The following is a 21,917-nucleotide window of genomic DNA, read 5'->3' on the forward strand; positions in this document are numbered from 1 at the left end:
CAAATCCTCTTCCTGAAGCTGCATTGCCTAGAAAAAGCAGCCATTAGGGACTCATCACATGAGGTTGTGGCCCACAGAATGCCATTCAGGCAGCAGGAAGAAGTCTACTATCTACTTCAATAACATTTTGATAATGGTAGAAACTGTTCCCATAGAAATCTACTTAGAATGAAATCTTTCCCCATACCTTTATTTCAATTTAACCATTTATTTTTGACTGGGAATGCAACATTTACTTTTAAACACAGACAAGCAAAAACCTTCATCTTACTAAAACATGACAGCTGTAACTCTTCCTTCTACTAACCATCTACATTTTTTCAGAAAAAGCATAAACAAATGCTGCTATATTTCATGGTGCAACAGGGGGAAATGAAGCGTTGCCCATATTTCACACAAAACCACTTTAAGGATATCCCCAGAGAAAATTAACATGCACATTTCCCATGGTTTCCCTTTAAACTGGCTTTCTCCCTGACCTCCAAATTACTTTTTGAATTTGATATGGATTACAAATTAAAGACAGTTGGGAAGTCAACATTCTGCAAATAATCTGGTGTGCGTGCAGAAGATGTGCACATGGCCTTTGGATGCTGGCCAAAGTTATGCTTCGGGGGAAAGTAAAACCTCTGGAGCTCAGGAATACAAATAGAAAACAGTGTTTGGAAAGCTATACTGCCTTTTAAGACACCTATTTATTCTCAAGGAGCTTCTCATTATTATTATTATTATTATTATTATTAAATAAAACCTCTATGCAATTCACATATAAATATTAAAAATCACATTTAAATTACTATTAAAACCAATTTTGCCTACATTAACAATACAAATCACAATTAAAATACACTATTAGGAACAATTTCAACTACAATAACGATATAAAACAATAAAAGGAACAGTGAGATGGAGCAGCATATGGTTAATTGCAATTAATTACAAGCCAGAGAGAAATTCTGGGTGAACAAGCGTGTTTTCAGGAGATATTTAAAACATATCCCATTTTCTGCCTGCTGAGCTGCACTCATTCTTCTCACTCTGGTCAGGCTCAATACATCTGTTGTTAGGCTGCAAACAATGATACTCAATCACAAGTTTTAATTTAAAACTGCTAGCCGTTTGGTCGATGGTTACTGATTTATTTGTATGTGGGACTTGTATCAAAATATTGCAGTGTGGAACGCTTACGGTCAGTGTTCCAAGCAGCTAACCATGCCCTCTTCCAGGATACTCCATTCCATTCCCTCCTCCCATGGTTTTCTGTTCCCACTGCAACAGTCAGCCAAAATTCCATGGACACCGAGCATGCTCAGACCTCAATGGGCTATGTTGGTGTTTTCCTAAAGCATTTTGTACTTCTGCCAACCATGGAATTCCCTCAAGGATGCTGATACCTCCCCTTCTTGTGCATGGATGGTGCCATTTTGGCTACATAATTACCAGCACTAGGAGAACTGAGTTAACTATTAGTATATATGATTTGATTTTTATCCCACTGTCCTTCGTGGAGCTCAGGACAGCGTACATGGCTGTCCACTCTCCTTCCACACCAATGCTTTCTTTACAGTACTCTTGTGAGGTAGGTTAGTCTGACAGAGAGTAACTGAACCAAGGTCACCACCCCATGAGCTTCATGGCTATGAACCCAGGACTCCTCTAGCCTATTCTGACACTCTATCCTCTGCATCACACTGGTTCTCTCTCATCCACACTGGTTATAGGCACTTACACTTTGCGTAGCCCCATCTCTGCAAACAATCTCTCCCCACCATTATACCTGGGAAAAGGTCTGTGTCTGGATCTGTTCAAATTCCTCTAGTCGGCCATACTTGGTCAGGGTTGAATGGAAGAGTGACATAGCTGCAGTTTTATTGCATTCATCCCGCACCTGGCACAAAGCCATGATGACTTCTGGTCGTGTCAGGAGGGAGACAAAGCTAAAAGCTTCCCTTTGCTCATTGAACGGGTATTCTGGGATATCAATGAGACCTGTGACAAAAGAAGAGATGTTACTGAAGTAGTAAGAGTGGTCTCACAGCAGTTTGTGTTAAGGATGGGGCAGTCCACACGTAACAGCCCAAAGTTAAACAAACCATAGACTGTTGGGGATGAATGGGAGAGAGCAAGCATGCTGCCTGCAGTGTGCCAGCTACTTCCTTCCTTCCTATACTGCCCAACAGCCAAAGCTCTCTGGGTGGCTCACAAAAATTAAAACCACAGAGTGCAGCATAAAACAATATAAAATATGAAAGCTTAAAACCACAATATAACAGTACAACCAGAATAAAAGCTGGTTAATCAACAACTTATGATGGGCTTGTTCATAGGTTGCTGAGCGTGATGTGCGAACCCGGACCAATGGGTTGTTTAGAGGCTAAACAATCCAGCAGTTAACCCAACAACAAATCATGGGTTAACTTATGGGTTATTTAGTCCCTAAACAACCCATCGGTCCAGGGACACACTTCATGCTCAACACCTTACGAACAAGCCAATCATAGGTTGTTGAGTGAAAGTGGAAGTGGCAGGCGTGTGGGCGGCAACACATTTGCTCTCTCCCGCTTGTGCATGACAACCCATGGGTTGTTTAAACCATGGGTTATCGTTACATGCAAACCAGGTCTATATGTAATAACCATAACTGCTGAAAGAATACAGTCTTAGTTATCTACTTGTTAATTGTAGAGCAACTGTCCCTTAAGTAGGTTAGGCACTTGTGTCACCTGCAGCAATAATTCGCCCATTAGAACACTTCAAAGGGTCCAATGTAGGTCTCCCCTTAGAGCTTCTTCTGTTTTTAGCTTGTTTCCTTTAAAGCAGAGACCACACCATCATTGCTTCTCCACCTCATCACACCACCCTCGTGTAGCTTCCCACCCTGCTGTTTAAAGCAGTGACTATCTCTTTTCCTCCATCCCTCAAAAGTGATCCCCGAGCAGTTCCTTGAGCAAGAAGCCTCCAGGCATACAGGGGCCAAATCTAGCACCCAATCTGCATTTCTTCAGACCAGGCCTGCTGTCATTTCCACGTGCAATCAAGGTAACCAACATTCTGTGCCAAGATAAGCTGAATTTGGAGGCTTGAATATATTATGAAAATCAAACAAATCTGCATGTTTCTCAAGCTTGCTTATTTTACATGGAAATGGTCAAGGAGCTATGGCTGAGCACTGAAGCACTTTCTCCTGACCACTGGAAATCCTAATTATGCCCCTCTCTGACATCCACTAAGGATTGCCAACAACCTTTCAAATCTAGCTTTGCAGTCATAAGAGTGAAATGCATGCTTTTTCAAAACAACTAAACTCTCAGCATGCTGAGTACCCTACCCAATACTTAATTGTGCACCCGCAAAGAGTTGGAGAACACAAGAAGTCTTGCTTACTGATCAGTGTTACTTGCCCCAGAAAGGGGTAAAGAAAAGTAGTGGCATCCATCATGCATGGCATTGCCTTAACCCTCTGGCAGCCTAGCTCTGTCCCTTAAAGGTTCCATGGCAGTAGCATGCTTGTATTTACTGGGCATCCGTCATTCCTGTGAGTACAATTCAACTTCCTTTATCCAAGGGAATGTTTACATTTATCATAGAAGATGAAGGAAGTGGCTGTTCCAGTGTATTCAAGAACAGGATTCAACCCAGACTGCCTATTTGTTAGTTATCTTCAAAAGATACAAATTTGTGACACTGATCATCTCTTCTTATACCCTCTCCCTCGTATCAATCATAGGCTAAAATTAATCACAACAAAGAAAGCCATTTTGCTAGGTTTTATACCCTGGAAAACACCTGTTTTCTCCCCTACTGTGCCACCTACCCTTCTCTGGCACCTTCTCCTCCTCTTTCTCAGGCAGAGTGACGTAAGAGAATGTCTGAGGCTTGGAAGTGACAATTCTGTCAAAGTTAATCTTGTTCATGGTACGCTCATAGTCTAGGGACACTTCCTTCCCCAGGAGGTGCAGCCGATCTAAAACACTAAGCATAATTAAAAAAAACTAATTAACTGAATGAACAATGACCCCTCCTGTGAAGAATTGCTGGTTTCACCCCCAACAACCCTGCAAGGTAGACTAGGCCCAACTTGGCCACAAGTTCTCCCGAAGTTAACCCAGTAGCTCCCTTCCAGGCCAACAGGCACTGTATTTAGTACTGAAGTTATTCAGGACACACCACACCAACTGAAAGTTGGATAAAAGTTTATTAGGGGAAAGGAACAAAGAGGAAAGAATAGGGAGAGGTAGTAGGTTGTACAGGGAATTACAAGCAAGGTACAAAACTCTAAGCAAAACCAGAAATGCCAAACACCAAGGCACACACTCCCAAGAGCAAAACGATAAAGCTAGCTAGTCTATCCTATACATACCAAAGCATGGGCCTCCCAGGATAGCCATCGACCAGCAGCACACCCTAGTACTGTCAGGGCCAAGAAGAGATGCCCTCCCCTTCCTTAGCCCTTCTTTTATTACCCAGCCCTAGCAACTCCAGGCAGATTTGAAGCACCCAATCCAAACCCGGTCCCAGGACACCGCACTCCACCCTCCAAAGAGGTTGCCTCTTCCCACCAGGCATGGATGGCTGTTATCATTTTCCCAGTTAGACGGAGCAAACCGTGGCCCTGAGCTGCAAGGCTGAGAACCACTAAAAACAACCAACCTCCAGGTGGCTGCTTCCTACATGACTACCCCAGTGGCCCTTATAGCTCCCACTATTATTAACCCATTATTGAGAATTGGGAAATTGTCCCCCCCCTTTAAAAGATGAGAACTCGGGGGACAATTTCCCAATTCTCTATCTTCCACCCCCTTACCTAAAACTCTAAATAAAACACATTTTACAGAAAAGAAAGTAGAACCAAATCTGAAAACCCTCTCACAGGCTTCTCCAACTGAGCCCAACATGGCCTAGACTTGCTGACTGGAAGTCCCCCTCACTCCCTTGACTGAAATCATGAACATGGGAGAGGCTGTCAGCCAAAATGTTCTTCTTGCCCTGGATGTGCCCTGGAACAAAATCATAGTCCTGCAGGGCTAAACTCCATCACAATAGCTTCTGGTTTGACCCCTTCACTTGATCCAACCAGCACAGGGGGGAATGGTCAGTTTGTAGCTGAAACTTTCAGCCCCACAAATAAGGGCGGAGCTTGCCTAAGGCCCACATGATGGCCAGACACTCCTTCTCCACAGTAGCCAGGCTTCATTCTTGTGGCAAAAGTTTTTTACTCAACTAGGCTACTGGGTGGAGTTCTTGATCTGGCCTTTCTTGTAGAAGGACTGCCCCCATCCCTGCCTCAGAGGTGTCCGACTGGAGGACAAAGAGGGCCTCAAAATCAGGGGCCTGCAAAATTGGGTAGTGCACTAATTTGGCATTCAGCTGATCAAAAGCCTGTTGACACAGTGTGGTCCAGTTCACTTGTACAGGTTGTTTTTTCTTACACAGATTGGTCAGGGGGGCAGCCAGGTCACTGAAATGAGGCACAAATCGCCGATAGTATCCAGCCAGACCCAAAAAGGCCTGGACTTGCTTCTTGGTCTTAGGCACCAGCCAATTCTGAACAGAGGTGATTTTAGCATCAAGGAGTTTAATAGTGCCCCCTCCCACCTGATGGCCTAAGTAGGTGACTTCTCCCAGGCCAAACTGGCATTTTGAGGCCTTCACATTCAGTCCAGCCTCTTGAATATGCCCAAACATTTGGCGGACATGTTCCAAATGGGATTCCCAGGTCTGGCTGAAAATGGCCACATCATCCAGTTATGTGCAGGTGAAAGCCCCCAACCCATTCAACAGCCCGTTAATTAGCCTCTGAAACATATCTATTTGCGTCCCTGCTCTTTGCCATGATAGGCTATGTAAATACTTATGTAGCCTATCACGGCTAAAGTAGGGAGGGAAATGGTGGCCGCAAACCAAGGGCAGCCATTCGCAGCCGCAGACCAGGGGCAGCGGATGGATTGGATGGCCGATATAAGGTAAGATCCATCCCAGGGAAGTTTCGCGTGGTGGTGGTGGTGGGGATTGCTCCGTTCCGCCACGGACTCCGAGGGGACGGATTCTAAAGAATCCAGCCTCACTGGAGTCCGTGGCAGAATTCTCTAACATCCCTAAAAAACAATCAACCTCCAGGTGGCTGTTTCATATGTGACTACCCCAGTGGCCCTCATGGCTCCCAATATTATTAACCCATTCTTGACACCTCCAAATGATACATCTGCATCGCTCATACACCTATGATCTCCTGTGCTCACATGCGTTGCTTCTTCATTAAAAGTGTCTGCAGCACATTAAGACAGCTTCATAGTGGACCTGGAATGGGACAGCCTGTGAAGCTGAAAGATCAAGGGATAGCGTGGCTGATAGCGTGGTTGAGTGACACCTAGTCTGTATTACTACTGACTGAGGGGAGACAATTAAAACAATATTTCTACTCTTTTTTCTTACCCCTTCCCTCCTGACCCACTGTAATTGTTTGGCTGGTTATAACTGCCCCATTTGCACTGTAATTGTTTGGCTGGTTATAACTGCCCCATTTCCACCTTTTAGAAAGGTAAAAGGACAGGACACAATCATAGCTAAAGCAAGTGCCCTAATCCAGAAAGGGAGATTGACACTATCATACAAAAGCATTTTTTCCTGTTGGTAGCAGATGCTGATGCACATCTGGAAGAGCATCCTCATCTGCATTGTGATACTCCTCTAGGCCCCACTGAAGGGGCTGGATGATGTGTGCTATGACTGAATGTGGATGCGCATCCCCAGCTGGGGTTCCAAGCTGCATAACTAGTTGCCTACCATTACAGCTGGATAAATGCCATTATTACTGCACACAGAACAAAGCCAATGGGGTATAATATAAGCTCAAGGATTACAAGGAGAAATGCAGAAGGAAAATAGTTGACAGTAGCATGAAGTAGGGAAGAAGAATCTTACACTTGAATGCTAAGTAATTTGGCCAGGGGGAAGGGGAGTGTCATTGGGATGGGCACTTGTCAACCACCTCCTGCAAATATTTTCTGAAAGTATAAAATGCCCGATGGAGATATTTTTGCAGACCCAGATCCCCAGCTATTATTATCTTACCACATTATTGTCTCTCACTTCTAGCACCAGAATATTTTTCTCTGGCCATACAGCTATTCACAGATAATCTCTAGCCTTGTTCAATAATTAACTGTATTGCATTTCACACCTCTGTATCTTAATGTGGTAAAAGCTGTTACAGTCCAGTGAGATGGAGTGGTATATCTATGACACCACTGACTGATGATTCATCAAGCTCACAGCATCTCAAATTTTCCATGCCACGGTATCTATAGACGATCGTTTCTCATGCTCACCTCACTTCTCGTTCAGAGATCTCCTTCACTCCCATTCAATTACACACTATGCCTGATCAAAATTTTGAATATGTATTAGCAGTAGCAAATAAAACAGCACCTAGTCAGAAACCAACTCTCAGTGAAACAGCCACCCCTAAAAAAGAGTTCTTGAACACCACCTAAAATTCACCAACCCGTTTGCAATTTGCTAACTTCAATATCATATCAGTGCTCCTTAAAGTTTTCAAATACTAAAAGTGTGTGTCTCATCTAAGGTTGTTTTACTGGATGGTACCACACCAGACCACATTATTGCCAAATGTGACTGTACCTGTATTGCCTGAAAGTAATTTCTTCCCCTGTTTGTGTTTACTAGCTTGCTCCTGAAATTCTTCTGTTTCCCCCAAAGACCCCATTTCCTAGGGTGTGCAGAAGAAGGAGGGTGAGGAAGTAGAAAGAAGGAACAGAAAGGGAGATGAGAAGAAATGGGAGGGAGGAAAGTTGTCCTGCTGTCACCCAAACAGGTGTGCCTCCTTTGTTATAAGTAACATTTAAAACCCAAACAGCCATGACTGAGTGTTTCAATGAACTAATTTAACTACCTATGAAGGACTGCTGCAATACTTACTAACTCCCTTTCCTCAGACGTGAAGTGTCCATTGCCATCTGCTTCATCTGTTGCAGACTCTTCTCTTCAATGCTTTGTAATCCATCCACAGGCATACAGTCCACATACATATTATACAACAACAGTGCCTGCGTTTTCTTCCTCAAGTTATTGGCAGAAATCACTCGCTCAGCAAAAACACGGGGATCCTCAGCAAGAAAAAGCAAACGGACACGGGGCACCCAATATTGGCAAGGCATCAGTGGCGCTCTCCCTGAGCAGAGATCAGAAAAGAATGAAGCACACTGGGGCCATATGAAGAGATAACAGAAGAAAGAAAACTCAGGTGGTCAAAATAGTTGTTGACTGGGTTCGGAAGATCGTAGTGGGGGAAGAAACCATCGTGGCTGCTCCCCCCACCCCTGCAACCATCATTTGCATTATTCTCTGCAAAGCATATGCTAGTTCAGAATCTTTCATTTTCCTAACCTGGCGCGTGGTGGGGCAGTGAAACCTTCATACCAACTCTACAACGTATGACATGCAGTAGAGGTTTAGGGTGAGTACAAAGCCCCCATCACCACGCGCTGGGTTTGGATGATACGCCAACCCACGCCACAGTGTGGGGAAAATGCAAATGGTGGTCACACACGCAGCAAGCACAGGGGCAGGGGGGCAGCCATGATGGCTTCTTCTCCTGCTGCAATCATCCGAACGCACACAGTATGTCTACAACCATAAAAGCATCAAGGTGAAAGTCTAGTGGCTGCAAAAAGAACGATGAATGAGAGAATCAAAATGGAGAGGATTACTGAACAGAAATGTCAATGTGTTTAACTAGATGTGACAGCAGGAGATCTGTGATCTAAGCTCCTGCAATTGTTTTTAAAGTTAAAAGCAGCTGTGGGTGTGTTAACCCTCTCCTCCTGCACTATTTTCCTACTTTAAATTGTTCCTCACCAGCTGCTGTTTGTCTCATGGTGGAAAACATGTGGTTATCAAATGGTACCTGTAGAGCAAATAGCAGCTTTGTTGGTGGTGGGAGATGCAATTAAATCAGGAAAACAGTAGGGGGAAAATATCATATACTCTTCCCTCAGTGTCAAGGCACCAATCTGCTTACCCAATTATCCTCCCCTCCACTATGGCAACTATTAATTTTGTTTAAGTGGGGAATCTGATCACAGATCTCCTGCTGTTTCATTTATTTAGGCCCTTCCAAGAGTAAGCCCTACTGAACTTTGTGGGACTTAAGAGGAAATGTGTGCATGATGAGGCTGGAAATCAATCACATGGTATGTTTGAGGGTGGAGGCTGTTTTAGAAATAATCTTAATAGCCCCTTAAAACACCATCAGCAGAAAGAAAGAAAAATATTCAACTGTTTCTTATTAAACAGCAGGAGATTCATCACAATGCAGGACTTCCTGAATCAAAGGCAGCTAACTGGGTATAGGAATTGCTCTTGATTTTAACCTTATTCCTGCAATCCAAAAATAACTGAGTGAATGCCCACCTTCCTCAGTCATTCCTCCATTGAGTATACATTTCCCGCTTTCGTCCCGGACTAGGCCCATCGGGTTTGTCTTATGTACCAAGTAGAGTTTCGTCTCCTCATCATAATCCAAGACACCAACACTTATCCACTTATAGATCAGTTTCTGGCTTTTGGGATCCTCTGAGATATGAACAACAGACAGGGTTTTACATTTTCACAATTGCCTTATGATCTAGACAAAACTACAGTATGTCCCCTTCACTGGCATACAACCCTAATGATCCTCCTTTTTGTTCTGAGCTCCAGATTTTCTCTCTCCTTTAAGTTTCAATGGTATCCCAATATATTTATATCTTAGGAAGAAGTCATCATGCAGAAATGCTGAAAGACAACATTTCTAACAGAAGCGTACAACTACAGAGCTTCATTTTCAGAACTGGTGAGAACTTGTTGTATTAGATCGTGGAAGAATAACAGAAAGCTCAGCACTTTTTGAAAAATTAGCTCACAGGAATGTCATGTTGTATACCCAGAAACAGAGTCATTAAAAATCAGAGAATATTTCTAAAAATTACAGTTTGTATGATAGTTAATGAAATGCATAAACACCACTGGGATGTTCAAAGAACTGTGCTGGTTTAGTCCCACAGATATGAAAGCTTATGCTAGTTCAGAACCTTTAGTGTCACAGCCTGACTTCCTATGAACTTCAGCTGAAATCAGACAAATTTAAATGACAACTGAAACAAAAACAAAACAAAAAAACAATAATTTAAAAGTTTAGGACCCAATTACCTGTTGGGCCATCTTCTCTTGCATCAATCTGTCCGCACACCGAGAGTGTCATCTCAGGACTTTCTCTGGGTGCCCCCACCATCTGACACACAGTGAGTGAAGACTTTCTAGTGGTGGCTCCTTGCCTCTGGAATGCCCTCAGCAGGGAGGCCCACCTGCTGCCCTTGCTACTATCATTTAGGGGCCAAGCAAGAACATTTCTGTTCTCCCAGCTTTTAAGAACCAGTGCCAGCTAGGGTACTGCCCGGAACTGGGAATTATGATCATATTATGCCAGCCTATTATGCCATCCTCACTGGCTCCCAGTTCATTTCTGGGCCCAATTCAAACTGCTGGGGTTACCCTATAAAGCCCTTCACAGCTTGGGGCCACAGTACCTGTAGAAGTGACTCTTCTCATATATTGTTTCCCAAGCCCTGAGATCATCATCAGAAGTGCTGCTTGGGAGCAGGCCTTTTCAACAGTGCCCCTCTCCATTAAGGAATACCCTCCCCAGGGAGGTCCACAAGGTGCCTGCTTCGTCACCTTTTTGCTGCCAGGCAAAGACCTTTTCTTCTCTTTCAGGCCTTTTAACTGTCCTGTATTTCTGCTCCTATATTATGTTTTTTGGTAATTTTAGCTCTACAGTATTTTTAGATTTTCTTGTGGTGCTTCTTTTAGTCTCTGTTGCTTTTAAATGCTGTTTTAATGTATTTATTATGTTGTTTTGATTTGACTTATGTGGATTTTATTTGTGTTTTTGTGTTATATGTCACCATGAGAGCTATTAGCTATTGGATGACTAATACCTTTTAGAAATAAATGCATAATAAAGAAATAAAATAAGAAACACTAATGCAACCTCCTCCATGATTGGTTACTTTCTCCCTCCATGCTAGTAGTTCTTGCATGGCACAGTAGCGTTCCCCAGCACAGCATTAAATGACAGTAATTCAGTTTCACGTCATCTATACTTTACCATGCCCCAGTACATCATCTGTAGGCAGGAGTGCTTTTCCTGGAATTGGTTTCCGGTCTTGAGATTCAGGCTCCACCCCCAACAAGAGCCATTCTTCTGGAGTCCTACAATCATACTCTTCATCATCAAAAATCTAAGCAAGCAAGAAGTGAGAAATCATCCTTCACCAAAGCAATAATTGGGCTGGAATCTACCGACCCCTTTGCATATCTGCTTCTCCACATGCACCAGGATGCTTCCATTTTCTCCTTGTGCACATCAGAAGCTACTCTGGAAGGTCCACCAACCTTCTATAATGGTTTGGAGGGAGGGGCATGAAGGTAGGAGGTGTGTGTGTGTGGAAAAGCTACTCTTAGCTTTTTGGATCTTGCTCAGCAGCTTGTAGGATGTATTCTGTAAATTGTTGTACATTTTGTTGAATCAAAACCTTCTCCCAAACATAAATCTCTTCCTCTCCAAACATATCTAGCTTCTGTTAAGCACCTTTCCTACTACCATCTCCACTCCTCAGTCCCCATCCTCAATGTCCTGGGTATTTTTAATGTTTCTCCAATGCTACACATAATATATAGCAGCAATTTCTAGATGGTAATTTGATATCCATGCATATATGTAGAATATTTGATGGAAAGTCACCGTCTTGCTAACAAATGCAATTGATGGGTCAGTTGTGTTAAAGGCTTGGGAACTCCTGAAGTAAAGGACAGACACCACTGAATCCCATCTCTTACCTGTAATGGGAGATAAAGGGGGAAAAGGGGGTCTTTCTTCTGCTCAATTGTTGGCATATTGTCAGGGTCTAGGTGTCTTGGCATCAACTCATTGGAATCTATCCCTGCGTCTTCTAAAAGTTGAGTGATATCAAGGCTGAGATATAATCGTCTCCTCCTAGTTAAACAATAATATTAAATGGTTCATGTTTATATGATTCCTGCTTGATTCAGCTGTTTTTATCTGTTTCAGTGAATATCAAATGTACTAAAATGAGTAGTACAATGTATCAACAGCAGGACACTATCTAGAACACAGAAAAGGTAATGGAATTATAATGGGATCCAGAAGTAAGACCTCTAGGTGTACCTAACTGTCCATAAGATTGGGCTTGAATTTACATGGAAGTTCAATAGCTCCACAGCCAAATATAAAGCCTAAATTTTACTTGCCCATGTTGCAAATAAGCCCTTTATATCCTCTTTCCCAATTGTAATTACCTCTCAATTGCAATCTTGCGAGGGCATTGCCCTGGGAGCACCTCAAAGGGAATTTGTACTTTGGGCTTGTATGCTTGCAGTGGGAAATCTGACTCCTTGATAATTTCTGTAGTTGCTCCAATTTGTTGGTTATCCAAGATAAGCCCAATATTCTCAGGAGTATTAAATGTTGTTACTGGAAAGAAACAAAATTAAGAAAAATCAATCATTTTTAATTTTTTTTTATTATAATCCATCCCTTCCTGTAGCAGAGAAAACATTTGATACAGATATATAGAAAATTAAATGCATGATGAAAAAAGTTGCCTCCTCAGATGTCACATTAGTGCCATTTAACTTTTTTTTTTTTTTTACTACAGTGGTTAGAGTGCTGGAGTAGGACTGGGGAGATTGTCAGGGTTGCCTCTGAGCACAGGGAGTGACTCAGTGGCTCAGATTATGAAGAGGAATTGCAGGAGGTGGAGGAGGAAATTTCCCAGGCTTGTCCAGAGATAGAGACACAAAATCCTCAGGCTTCAAAGGCCCAGCTGGATGGACAGGGCCTCTCTTCATACCCCCCTGTGAGAGACAGCGAACAGGGAGAGGTAGGGCTTGGAGAGCCTGAATTCTTAGACACCACACGCAGACGCAGAGCCAAGAGAGAGATGGCAGGGGTGGAGCTTAGACGGTCTGCCTGATTGGCCCGGCATGAACAGCCGAACTTAGAGGCCTCACAAGAGAGAGGGAGATCCCCCACCCCCACCCCTTAAGTTAGGACAGTAGCCCACCTTTTCTTCAAACAGTGGGCAACTTTCGTAGCTTTCCTTTGAACTCCCTGAAGGCATTTCTTTTGTAGACTGTGAGTCACTGACCATTTGTATCTATATGACCCATTGAAGTAGTGGAGTAAAAGCTGAGAACTGAAGCCTCTTGTCTGTGTTTTGATATGGGTTCTGAAGTTTACAGCAGGGGCAAAAGGGAATCCTGACAGAGGTCTGGCTTCAAATCTCCACTCAGCCAGGGAGCTCACTGGATAACCTTGGACCAGTCAGTCTCTCTAAGCCTAACATACCTCACAGAATTACTGTGAGGATAAAATATCCATGTTTAACTGTTTCTAATCCACCCAGAGAACATTCGTTATCAGGCAGATTAGAAATGAAATTAAATGAAATAAAAATACATTCATGAGCAGTATAGTTCATGAGCGGCATGATGGTGCACACTCCCTGATTACTTCTACTTGGCTCCTCCAGCCAGACAGGGGCAGCTAACATAACCAGAAACTACGAGGAAGCAAAAACGTAGTGTTACATCTGAACCAGGAATCCTAGCTTATTACTCCCCTAATAAACTAAGATTTGAAGTTGGTTTCCAATTCTTGCCTTGTCGGGGAGCAGCAAGCCAGGGGACCCAGTTTGGATGTCATGCTAAGCTTGTGCCTCCTGGTTAGTTTGTGGTTATTTTAGCTACTCCTACTGACAGGAAGAGCCAAGCAGCAGCAATCACTGCTCACGAATGATAACTCAGGATTGTCCAGAATTCTGGCTTATCATTAAGTGCTAATGCAAGCGTCTAACATAGATCCTGTTCAGAGTCTATCTTAGGTTTTTCATTCCCATACAAAATGTTTCGTCTCTTTTTGACATCACACATTTTAAACACTCATGCTATATGGAAAAATACACAAAGTGGTGTGAAGAACAGTCGGGGCCAGAAATATTGGAACAAGGATAACTGTTTTGGCAGTTGGCCTCTGTACACCACCACATTGAAGTTTAAAGGAAACACACCCAGATGGGAGTGAAGTCAGGATTTTCAGCTGTAATTCAAGGGGTTTGACAAAAGTAGGACACTAACCATTCAGGGAGGACAGCCAGTGGCATACACCCCTCCCCATCGTTGGTGGCTCATAAGTAATGGAACGAATGGCTGACAAGCAGCTGCATGGCCAGGTGTGGCCTGTTTCCTGGGTACCCCATGACCAATCAAGCAGATAAAAGGTCTGGAGGTGGTTCTGAGTGTTACATTTGCATTTGGTAGCTGTTCACTGGAACTCCCAACATGAGGTCCAACGGGGTGTCCATGCGAGTGAAGGAGGCCATCATTAGGCTGAGGAAACAACATAGACCCATCAGAGAGATAGCAAAAACATTGGGAGTGGCCAACATGACAATTTGGAACTTCCTGAAAAAGTAAGAATTAACTGGCAGGCTCAGCAACAGCAAAAGGCCTGGAAGACCACAGAAGACAACGGAAGTGGATGACCGCAGATTCTGCTCATGGTGAAGAGGAACCCTTTCACAACATCTAGCCAGGTCAAGAACGCTCTTGAGGAAGTAGGCATGTCATTGTCAACACCTACAGTCAAGAGACGGCTGTATGAATGTAAATACAGAGGCTTCACAATGAGGTGCAAACCACTGGTAACGCTCAAGAACAGAAAGGCCAGATTAGCCTTTGCCAGCAAACACCTAAAAAAGCCTGCCCAGTTCGGGAATAAGATTCTTTGGACTGATGAAACCAAGATTAACTTGTACCAGAATGATGGGAAGAGAAAAGTATGGAGAAGGAAAGGAACAGCTCATGATCCAAAGCATACCACATCATCTGTCAAACATGGTGGAGGCAGTGTTATGGCATGGGCATGTATGGCTGCCAATGGAACTGGGTCACTGGTGTTTACTGATGACCTGACTGCTGAGAAAAGCAGCAGGATGAATTCTGAAGTGTATAGGGCTATACCTTCTGCTCAGATTCAGCTGAATGCTGCCAAACTGATAGGACGCCGCTTCATATTGCAGATGGATAATGACCCAAAACATACAGCAGAAGCTACCCAAGAGTTCCTGAAGGCAAAGAAGTGGGATGTTCTTCAATGGCCAAGTCAGTCACCTGATCTCAACCCAATAGAGCATGCTTCTCACTTACTGAAGACAAGACTGAAGGCAGAAAGACCCACAAACAAGCAGCAGCTGAAGGCAGCTACAGTAAAGGCCTGGCAAAGCATCTCGAGGGAGGAAACTCAGCATTTGGTCATGTCCATGGGTTCCAGACTTCAGGCAGTCATTGACTGCAAAGGATTTTCATCCAGGTATTACAGGCGATCCTTAAGTTTGGAATGATGTTGGTTTGTTCCATTACTTATGAGCCACCAACGATGGGCGTGTGTGTATGCCACTGGCTGTCCTTCCTGAATGGTTAGTGCCCCACTTTTGTCACACCCCTTGAATTACAGCTGAAAGTCCTGACTTTGCTCCCATCTGGGTATGTTTCCTTTCAACTTCAATGTGGTGGTGTATAGAGGCCAACTGCCAAAACAATTATCCTTGTTCCAGTATTTCTGGCCCTGACTGTAATTTACTGTATTTATACTATCTCCTGTATCCCCAAAACAAAACAAAACCCTCCACCCTGCCCTTTCATTGCCAAGCTCCTTGAAGAAGCCAAATTGCTAGGCCTTCTCAATTTTATTTCCTCTGATAGTTAAGCGTCTAACTTTTCCTCCGATACCTTCAGTATTGCTACCATCCACTTTACTGAGACAGTGCTACAATCTACTTGTCTGTAAATCTACAGGTGTTCATTCTTCTCTTCTTCTCCCTCACTGCTCTGCTGCTTTTCACACTGTTAATGATCAATCACACTCTTCTGTGTTTTCAGTTTTCAGTTCCAGTAGCTGAAAAGTTCTTATCCCTATTTCTTGGTGAGAAAGGTGATGAGAGTGCCCTTTCATCTGTCTTTACCTTTTGGTGTGTGCTCCTCAAGCTCTGACTGCTTCAGTAAGTCCTTGTATACATTGGGACCAGCACACACATCCTGAAATTAAGCACAAGAAATGTGTCAAGGAGAAATTACAGAAACAGGGAATTCTGTCTGTGCAAAGTAGAATTTGTAATATAAGGAGAAAAAAGAAACCTACAATTAGACTGTTATCTGGTGATTTAGGAGTTTGCATGACAACAACTAGACTGCCAAAAATGTACCTAATGTGAAATCCAGTGGCTTATGCAATGCACTGAGAATCTCAACATTAATTAACAAAAAATGAATGTTTAGGCTCTGCAGCTGAAGAGAAAATGTGTTTGTTAAGGCATAGGAATCATAATGCATCTGGAGAGGCTTTCAGTAACCATGGGGTAGAACTTTTTCTCATATCCTTTACATTATAAACCAATCTTTACCCATTTTTTATGAGTCACAACCCTCTTTCCCTGTTCTAATAGTTATAAAAATTGTATTTGAAACTTTTATACAAGCCAGTAAGCTGAAGCCGGTATTAAGGCAAAAACCATGAAACTTATAAAAAATATTGAAGGTACTATACAGATTGCTGCTTTCATGAACATCACCTAAATTCTTCCCTCATAGCTCTAAAATGTATTAGAGGAGAGTTGGAAACCCAGAAAAATAACATCTGCTTCCTATGATATGAAGAACAGCTGGGGGGATGGGGGAGAGGAGAGGCAGGTATTGGGCAAAAAATGGAATAAGAAAATACAATACTGCACTATGATGACATGGGACCTCATCATCATCATCATCATCATCTCTCTCTCTCTCATATATATATATATATATATATATATATATATATATATATAATTAATTATCTCAAATGCCAGTTGATGTCTTTTATATAGGACCTATTTGCAGACCAAACATTAAACAGAGAAGTGAGTCTGCATTTATTTTCATTTCTATACCGCCCAATAGTTGAAGCTCTCTGTACACTTACCCCCAAAAGATCTGAGGCTCCTGGTGTAAGGACATCTGAGTAAAATCCCCGTTCTTTCACAGCTGGGTATTTCCTATTGACTATTCTGTAGGAAGTATCTGCTGAGGTTGAGCTGGGGCCTGGAGTAGAATCTGAGAACTGGCTATTGGGATGAGAGGGGCAGGGACTCCTTCCCAATGAGTTTGCCAGTTCCTTCTGAGCTTTATCCATCCTGCTGTTTGACCTCACAGATCAGAGAAAGACACTGTGAGGTACTCCTTCACATCATGCAGAGGAAACAAAACACCATTAGTATCTATGTTGTCAAGAATCTCCAACATTCAGGACGTGTTAATCAGATGAAGGGATAAAAGGGTTCATGTAGATGCAGAAATGTTTAGTGCTTAATCTGTATAATGAGAAACTGGGGTGTGTGTGTGGGGGGGGGTGGCGGTGGGGGAGCTTGACATCAGAAGCCACAGCTTTAACCCTGAACTGTGTGCTTTCCACAAGTTCCCAGATGGATGGAGGCCATTTATAGTTAATTTGTGGTGATGATGATACATTTTTAAAGGGATTCTCCTCTGCACACTCTTATTCTAGTATCAGAAAATGATTTCTGAAATGGAACCACAGAGATTGGTAAACGGAGACTGCAATTATGCAAAGTATGGATATGACCTGGCCACATAAACTATCATAAGGATATATCACGCTTTCTTAGGTAGGCACCAACATGAAGGAAAAGTAATTATATCTCATATCAATGCATATCTCTAGAACAGCAATAGGCAGAGAGACAGCAAATTTAAGGTGTTGAACACAGAAAGCTACAAATCAGACTATTAGTTCATCTAGTCCGTTATTGTCTACTGCAACTGTACAAGATCTCATACAAAGGTCTTTCTCCACCCTGCTTCCCAGTTGGGGTCCTTTTGGCTAGAGATAACAGGGATTGAACCTTAGTCCTTCTGCATGAAAATAATGAGCTCTACAAACATAATATCCCAGTGCCCCAGCCCTGGCCTAAGACTTTGGAGATCTTCTGCCAGTCAGAGAAGACAATTGCAGGTGAGATGGACTAATGATCTAAGTCAGCGTAAGAGATGTTCACATGGAAGGGTAACCATCTGCCTAACACAACTGGCTGATGGATCAAGATCCTGAGGCAGGGTTTGTGTTATTCAATGTAATGTTATCTAAGGAGAAAACTCAAGAATACATGAAGAGCTATTATCTTCTGAAACAGCAGAGGCATCCTTGAATAGCGACTACATCCAAGTAGTTGCCATTAATATGACAGGCTGGAAAGTATCACATGCATGACCCCCGTTTGCACAATTGCAGCATGGTTAACAAGCCACAGTGGCATGTTAACCCTGCTGCATGTGCCAGTTGCGTCCCAGCTGGATTTCCCTAATTTCCGTCATTGGTGTGGCTTGCCATGTCATCCAAACCTGGCAGCATGGCTTGTTTGAGGGGTCGACAACTCTCAAATAACCCATCAGCTGCTGTTGGGTTCTTTCAGAGTTACTGCCCCCCAAACAAGCCATGCCACCCAGGTTCAGACATCATGGCAAGCCATGCCAGCATTAGGGAAATGTAGCTGGCACACATGACAGGGGAAATAAAAACTATTGTGGCTTATTTTCCTTGTGCGAATCGGCAACATGGTTCAAACTTGCATTACTTTTTATATATACTGACGATCATCCTACCCATCAAAGTTTTGTCTTCACTAGGCCTAGATTCCTCATCTACGTATTTAAGAACTGCCTATGCTGAATCATCTTTCTAGTCCATCTGTCTCTGGTAAACGCCAACCAGATTTCTTCTTATAATATTAGTTTGTCAAAATGCATGATGTGTTTGATGACAAGCCATTAATTATATTATAAAATATTAAACATAAAAGGAACCTCTTCTGCAATAAAATGGAATAATCCAAAACATACACTGTAGGGTCTTTACAAAAATGCTGGTTACCTTACAACACATACACCATAAAGACCACAAAGATTAAAACAAAGTTTTAAAAACAAACTGAAAAACCTCACAATATAAGAAATACTTAACTGTTTGACTTCAGCTTCTTTAGTAATTAAAATAAACCCAGAAACTAGCTGCAGGAGACTTTTTGTTTAGTTATCTGGTTGTTGCTTTTTTTCTTGAGTGATCTCATCTCACAATTTCTATTCAGCTGTCAGGTTAAAAGTAAGCACGAGCAATTATTATGAGCTTGGGTATCCAGGCTAGATAAAGATACTTATGTAAATGGTGGTGTTAATTAAGTGTTGCCCTCAGCATTCTGGCAAGAGGCTAATGCGGCCTTTTCTTGTGCAAAATGTAGCCCCCAAAGCTATTCTTTATGTGCCCAATCTAACCTCTCACAGCAAGAACATTCCTGATTGGCTGCAGCTACCGTACATGGATGGCTGCACCATAGTGGGATGGCATCAGTGAATAATAAGGCTTGGTGATCAGTGACTGAGCAGATGCTGTATTGTAATTATGAAGGTGAAATGGCAGTAAAAATCAAGGCATGAGCAAAATCTACATACCTTAGAAGGGTCAGCTTAATCTGTTCTGTGCTGGCTCAGCAAGTTAGAACTTTCCCCAAGTAACTGCCACATTACGCTCTGTTCTCTAAGGGACATTCTAACCCAAATGATTAAAAAGTGGCTCCCCTCCCTTAGTTCTATATCTGTGCTTGTTTCAACCCAGCACCAGGTGTGCTATATTATGTCCATGTGTAGGAGAAGGGATCAAGGGGGTGGGGGAAGGGGATAACTTGTCCTTTCTGCTTCTTTATTTTATTGAAAGCAAACATGGACACTCTTGTGCCAGTGAGAGGCGGAACCAGTCATCATAGAATTGAGTGGGGGGGAAATAACAGAATGAAATATCAATGCACTGTTGTGAGATGGAAAACCACACTTTCTTGGTCTTTCTCACTTTGTTAAAGAGCTGAATGAGCACTACCTTGTTGTTGGGGTACAGCAGAGGAACCACTATAGAAGCAAAATAAATTTACAGAAATAAATTGTAAAGATAATCTTAAAAACAGATCACAAAATGGTTTGGACACTGAAGAAGGAATCACACCTCTCTTCTCTAATGATATCTCAGGTATCTGTGGCACTTACTCAACCCCATTCCACCCTGCACTAACTATGACAAGTGAAGCAATAGACTGGGGCAGTTGGAATGGAGATCACATTTTCCTAGCAAAGATATATTGAGGCTTGAATTCTGGGAACATGCAATTTCCCCAAAGAACTGTCACCAAGAGAAGATAACCTGGATCCCCCGCCCCAAACATTGTAACAATAATGCATTTCTTGCATTGAAAAACTGTTACCCACAAAGTCCTAAAATTTCTCCTTTTAAACTAGTGTTTCCCAAACTTCCGACAACAAAGGCACATTTATTTTCTGAATTAAAACTGGATGCAATCTTAAAAAAAATCTTTTTTAGCCCACTTCAAGAGTAAGATTTTCCCATGGTTAGTGGACCCAGCCTCATGTACTGTATTACAATGCTGCCTTTTATCCATTGATCCATCTACCTCAGTACTACCTTATTGCCTGGCAGCAGCTCTCCACGTTTTTAGACAGGATTCTTCCCCAGCCCTACCTGGAAACATCAGGATTGAACTGAGGATCATCTGAGTGCAAGCCATGTATACTACTATAGCCCTTCCCCAAAACGTTTCCACTTGAGTCACTATTCTGAGTGTGCCTCCTGATTCGGAACCAAGCCTGGAGCAGTGATTCACATAGAGATGCAATATGCAGCCTTCTTTGAGGGTGAGTAATTCTGTTGTGTCTCTTCATAAGGAGTGACCAGCTGATCCGGTCACATTCAGAGGCATGCAGTCAAGCAGTTATTGTTGTAATAAATTCAGCCTAATGCAAACAACATTGCAAAGATTAACTTCAAAATGTGAAGGGAAGAGACAAACACAGATACCATAACGAGTCATATAGATGTCTTGAAGCTACAGCCTTGCAAGAGGTGTGAATTACTGCTTTTCATCTTCATGTGATGTTAACTTGGTAGCCTAATGACAACAGCCAATATCACAACAATTTGGTAATTCAGTGCTGATCTAATCATATGTGAAAGAAAGGCAATCACACTTATGAGTTTTTGCATTATCCACTGCAGGCAGAATTCTTGTGCTGGGGAACTCATGTATCTAGAGGTCAATCTGGGGAACAAAACATTCAGTCTTCCCCAATCTGATCCTTATACTGCTTCTAAACAAAATAGCATAGGCTGAAAGATACATCTTCCAAATGATCTCCGTCTCAACTTAAGCGATGGGAAGAATACATTAAAGAATTATTTGATAATATGACACCAGAGTTGAATAAAGAGGATGGAGTTAGACATGGAACTGATATTATGTGTGAGGAGGTAGAATATGCTATAAGGAATACAAAGGAAAAACGGCTGTCGGCACTGATGGGATACCAATTGAACTACTCAAGTTAATGGAAGGGGATGAAATACAATTCTTGGTACGTTTATATAATACTATCTATAAAACTGATATCATACCAAGAGAATGGCTTAAATCAACATTTGTAGTATTGCCCAAAAAAGACTTTAAAGAATGCTCCAAATATAGAACAATCAGCCTTACGTGCCATGCATTAAAAATATTTCTCAAAATTATCTCAAAATCGAGAGTATAAGAAATTAGAATATAAGTGAAACACAGTTTGGATTTAGTAGCGGGATGGGAACAAGAGAAATTTTATTTGGAGTTAACATCTTAATTCAAAGGTGTCTTGATACGAATATACTTGGGATTTATTGATTATGAGAAGGCATT

General features: G+C 42.4%; 1 protein-coding gene across 1 annotated transcript in view; it reads right to left on the reverse strand.

Moving 5' to 3' along the window:
* Nucleotides 1-17,305, reverse strand: part of DNAH1 (dynein axonemal heavy chain 1) — a 150,001-nt gene extending 132,696 nt beyond the window's left edge. Inside the window, exons 1-9 of the mRNA XM_084839702.1 lie at nucleotides 17,096-17,305; nucleotides 16,104-16,176; nucleotides 12,379-12,553; nucleotides 11,899-12,055; nucleotides 11,168-11,300; nucleotides 9,433-9,594; nucleotides 7,939-8,191; nucleotides 3,815-3,972; nucleotides 1,778-1,989 (exon numbers count right to left, since the gene is read on the reverse strand). Coding sequence (XP_084695828.1) covers nucleotides 1,778-1,989; nucleotides 3,815-3,972; nucleotides 7,939-8,191; nucleotides 9,433-9,594; nucleotides 11,168-11,300; nucleotides 11,899-12,055; nucleotides 12,379-12,553; nucleotides 16,104-16,176; nucleotides 17,096-17,305 — 1,533 coding nt within the window. The remainder of the gene's footprint in view (nucleotides 1-1,777; nucleotides 1,990-3,814; nucleotides 3,973-7,938; nucleotides 8,192-9,432; nucleotides 9,595-11,167; nucleotides 11,301-11,898; nucleotides 12,056-12,378; nucleotides 12,554-16,103; nucleotides 16,177-17,095) is intronic.
* Between the last annotated feature and the right edge of the window lie 4,612 nt (nucleotides 17,306-21,917).

This window comes from Heloderma suspectum, chromosome 2 (assembly GCF_057233095.1).
Source record: "Heloderma suspectum isolate Gila_16-S chromosome 2, 16-S_ref, whole genome shotgun sequence".
In the NCBI taxonomy this organism is placed as follows: domain Eukaryota; kingdom Metazoa; phylum Chordata; class Lepidosauria; order Squamata; family Helodermatidae; genus Heloderma; species Heloderma suspectum.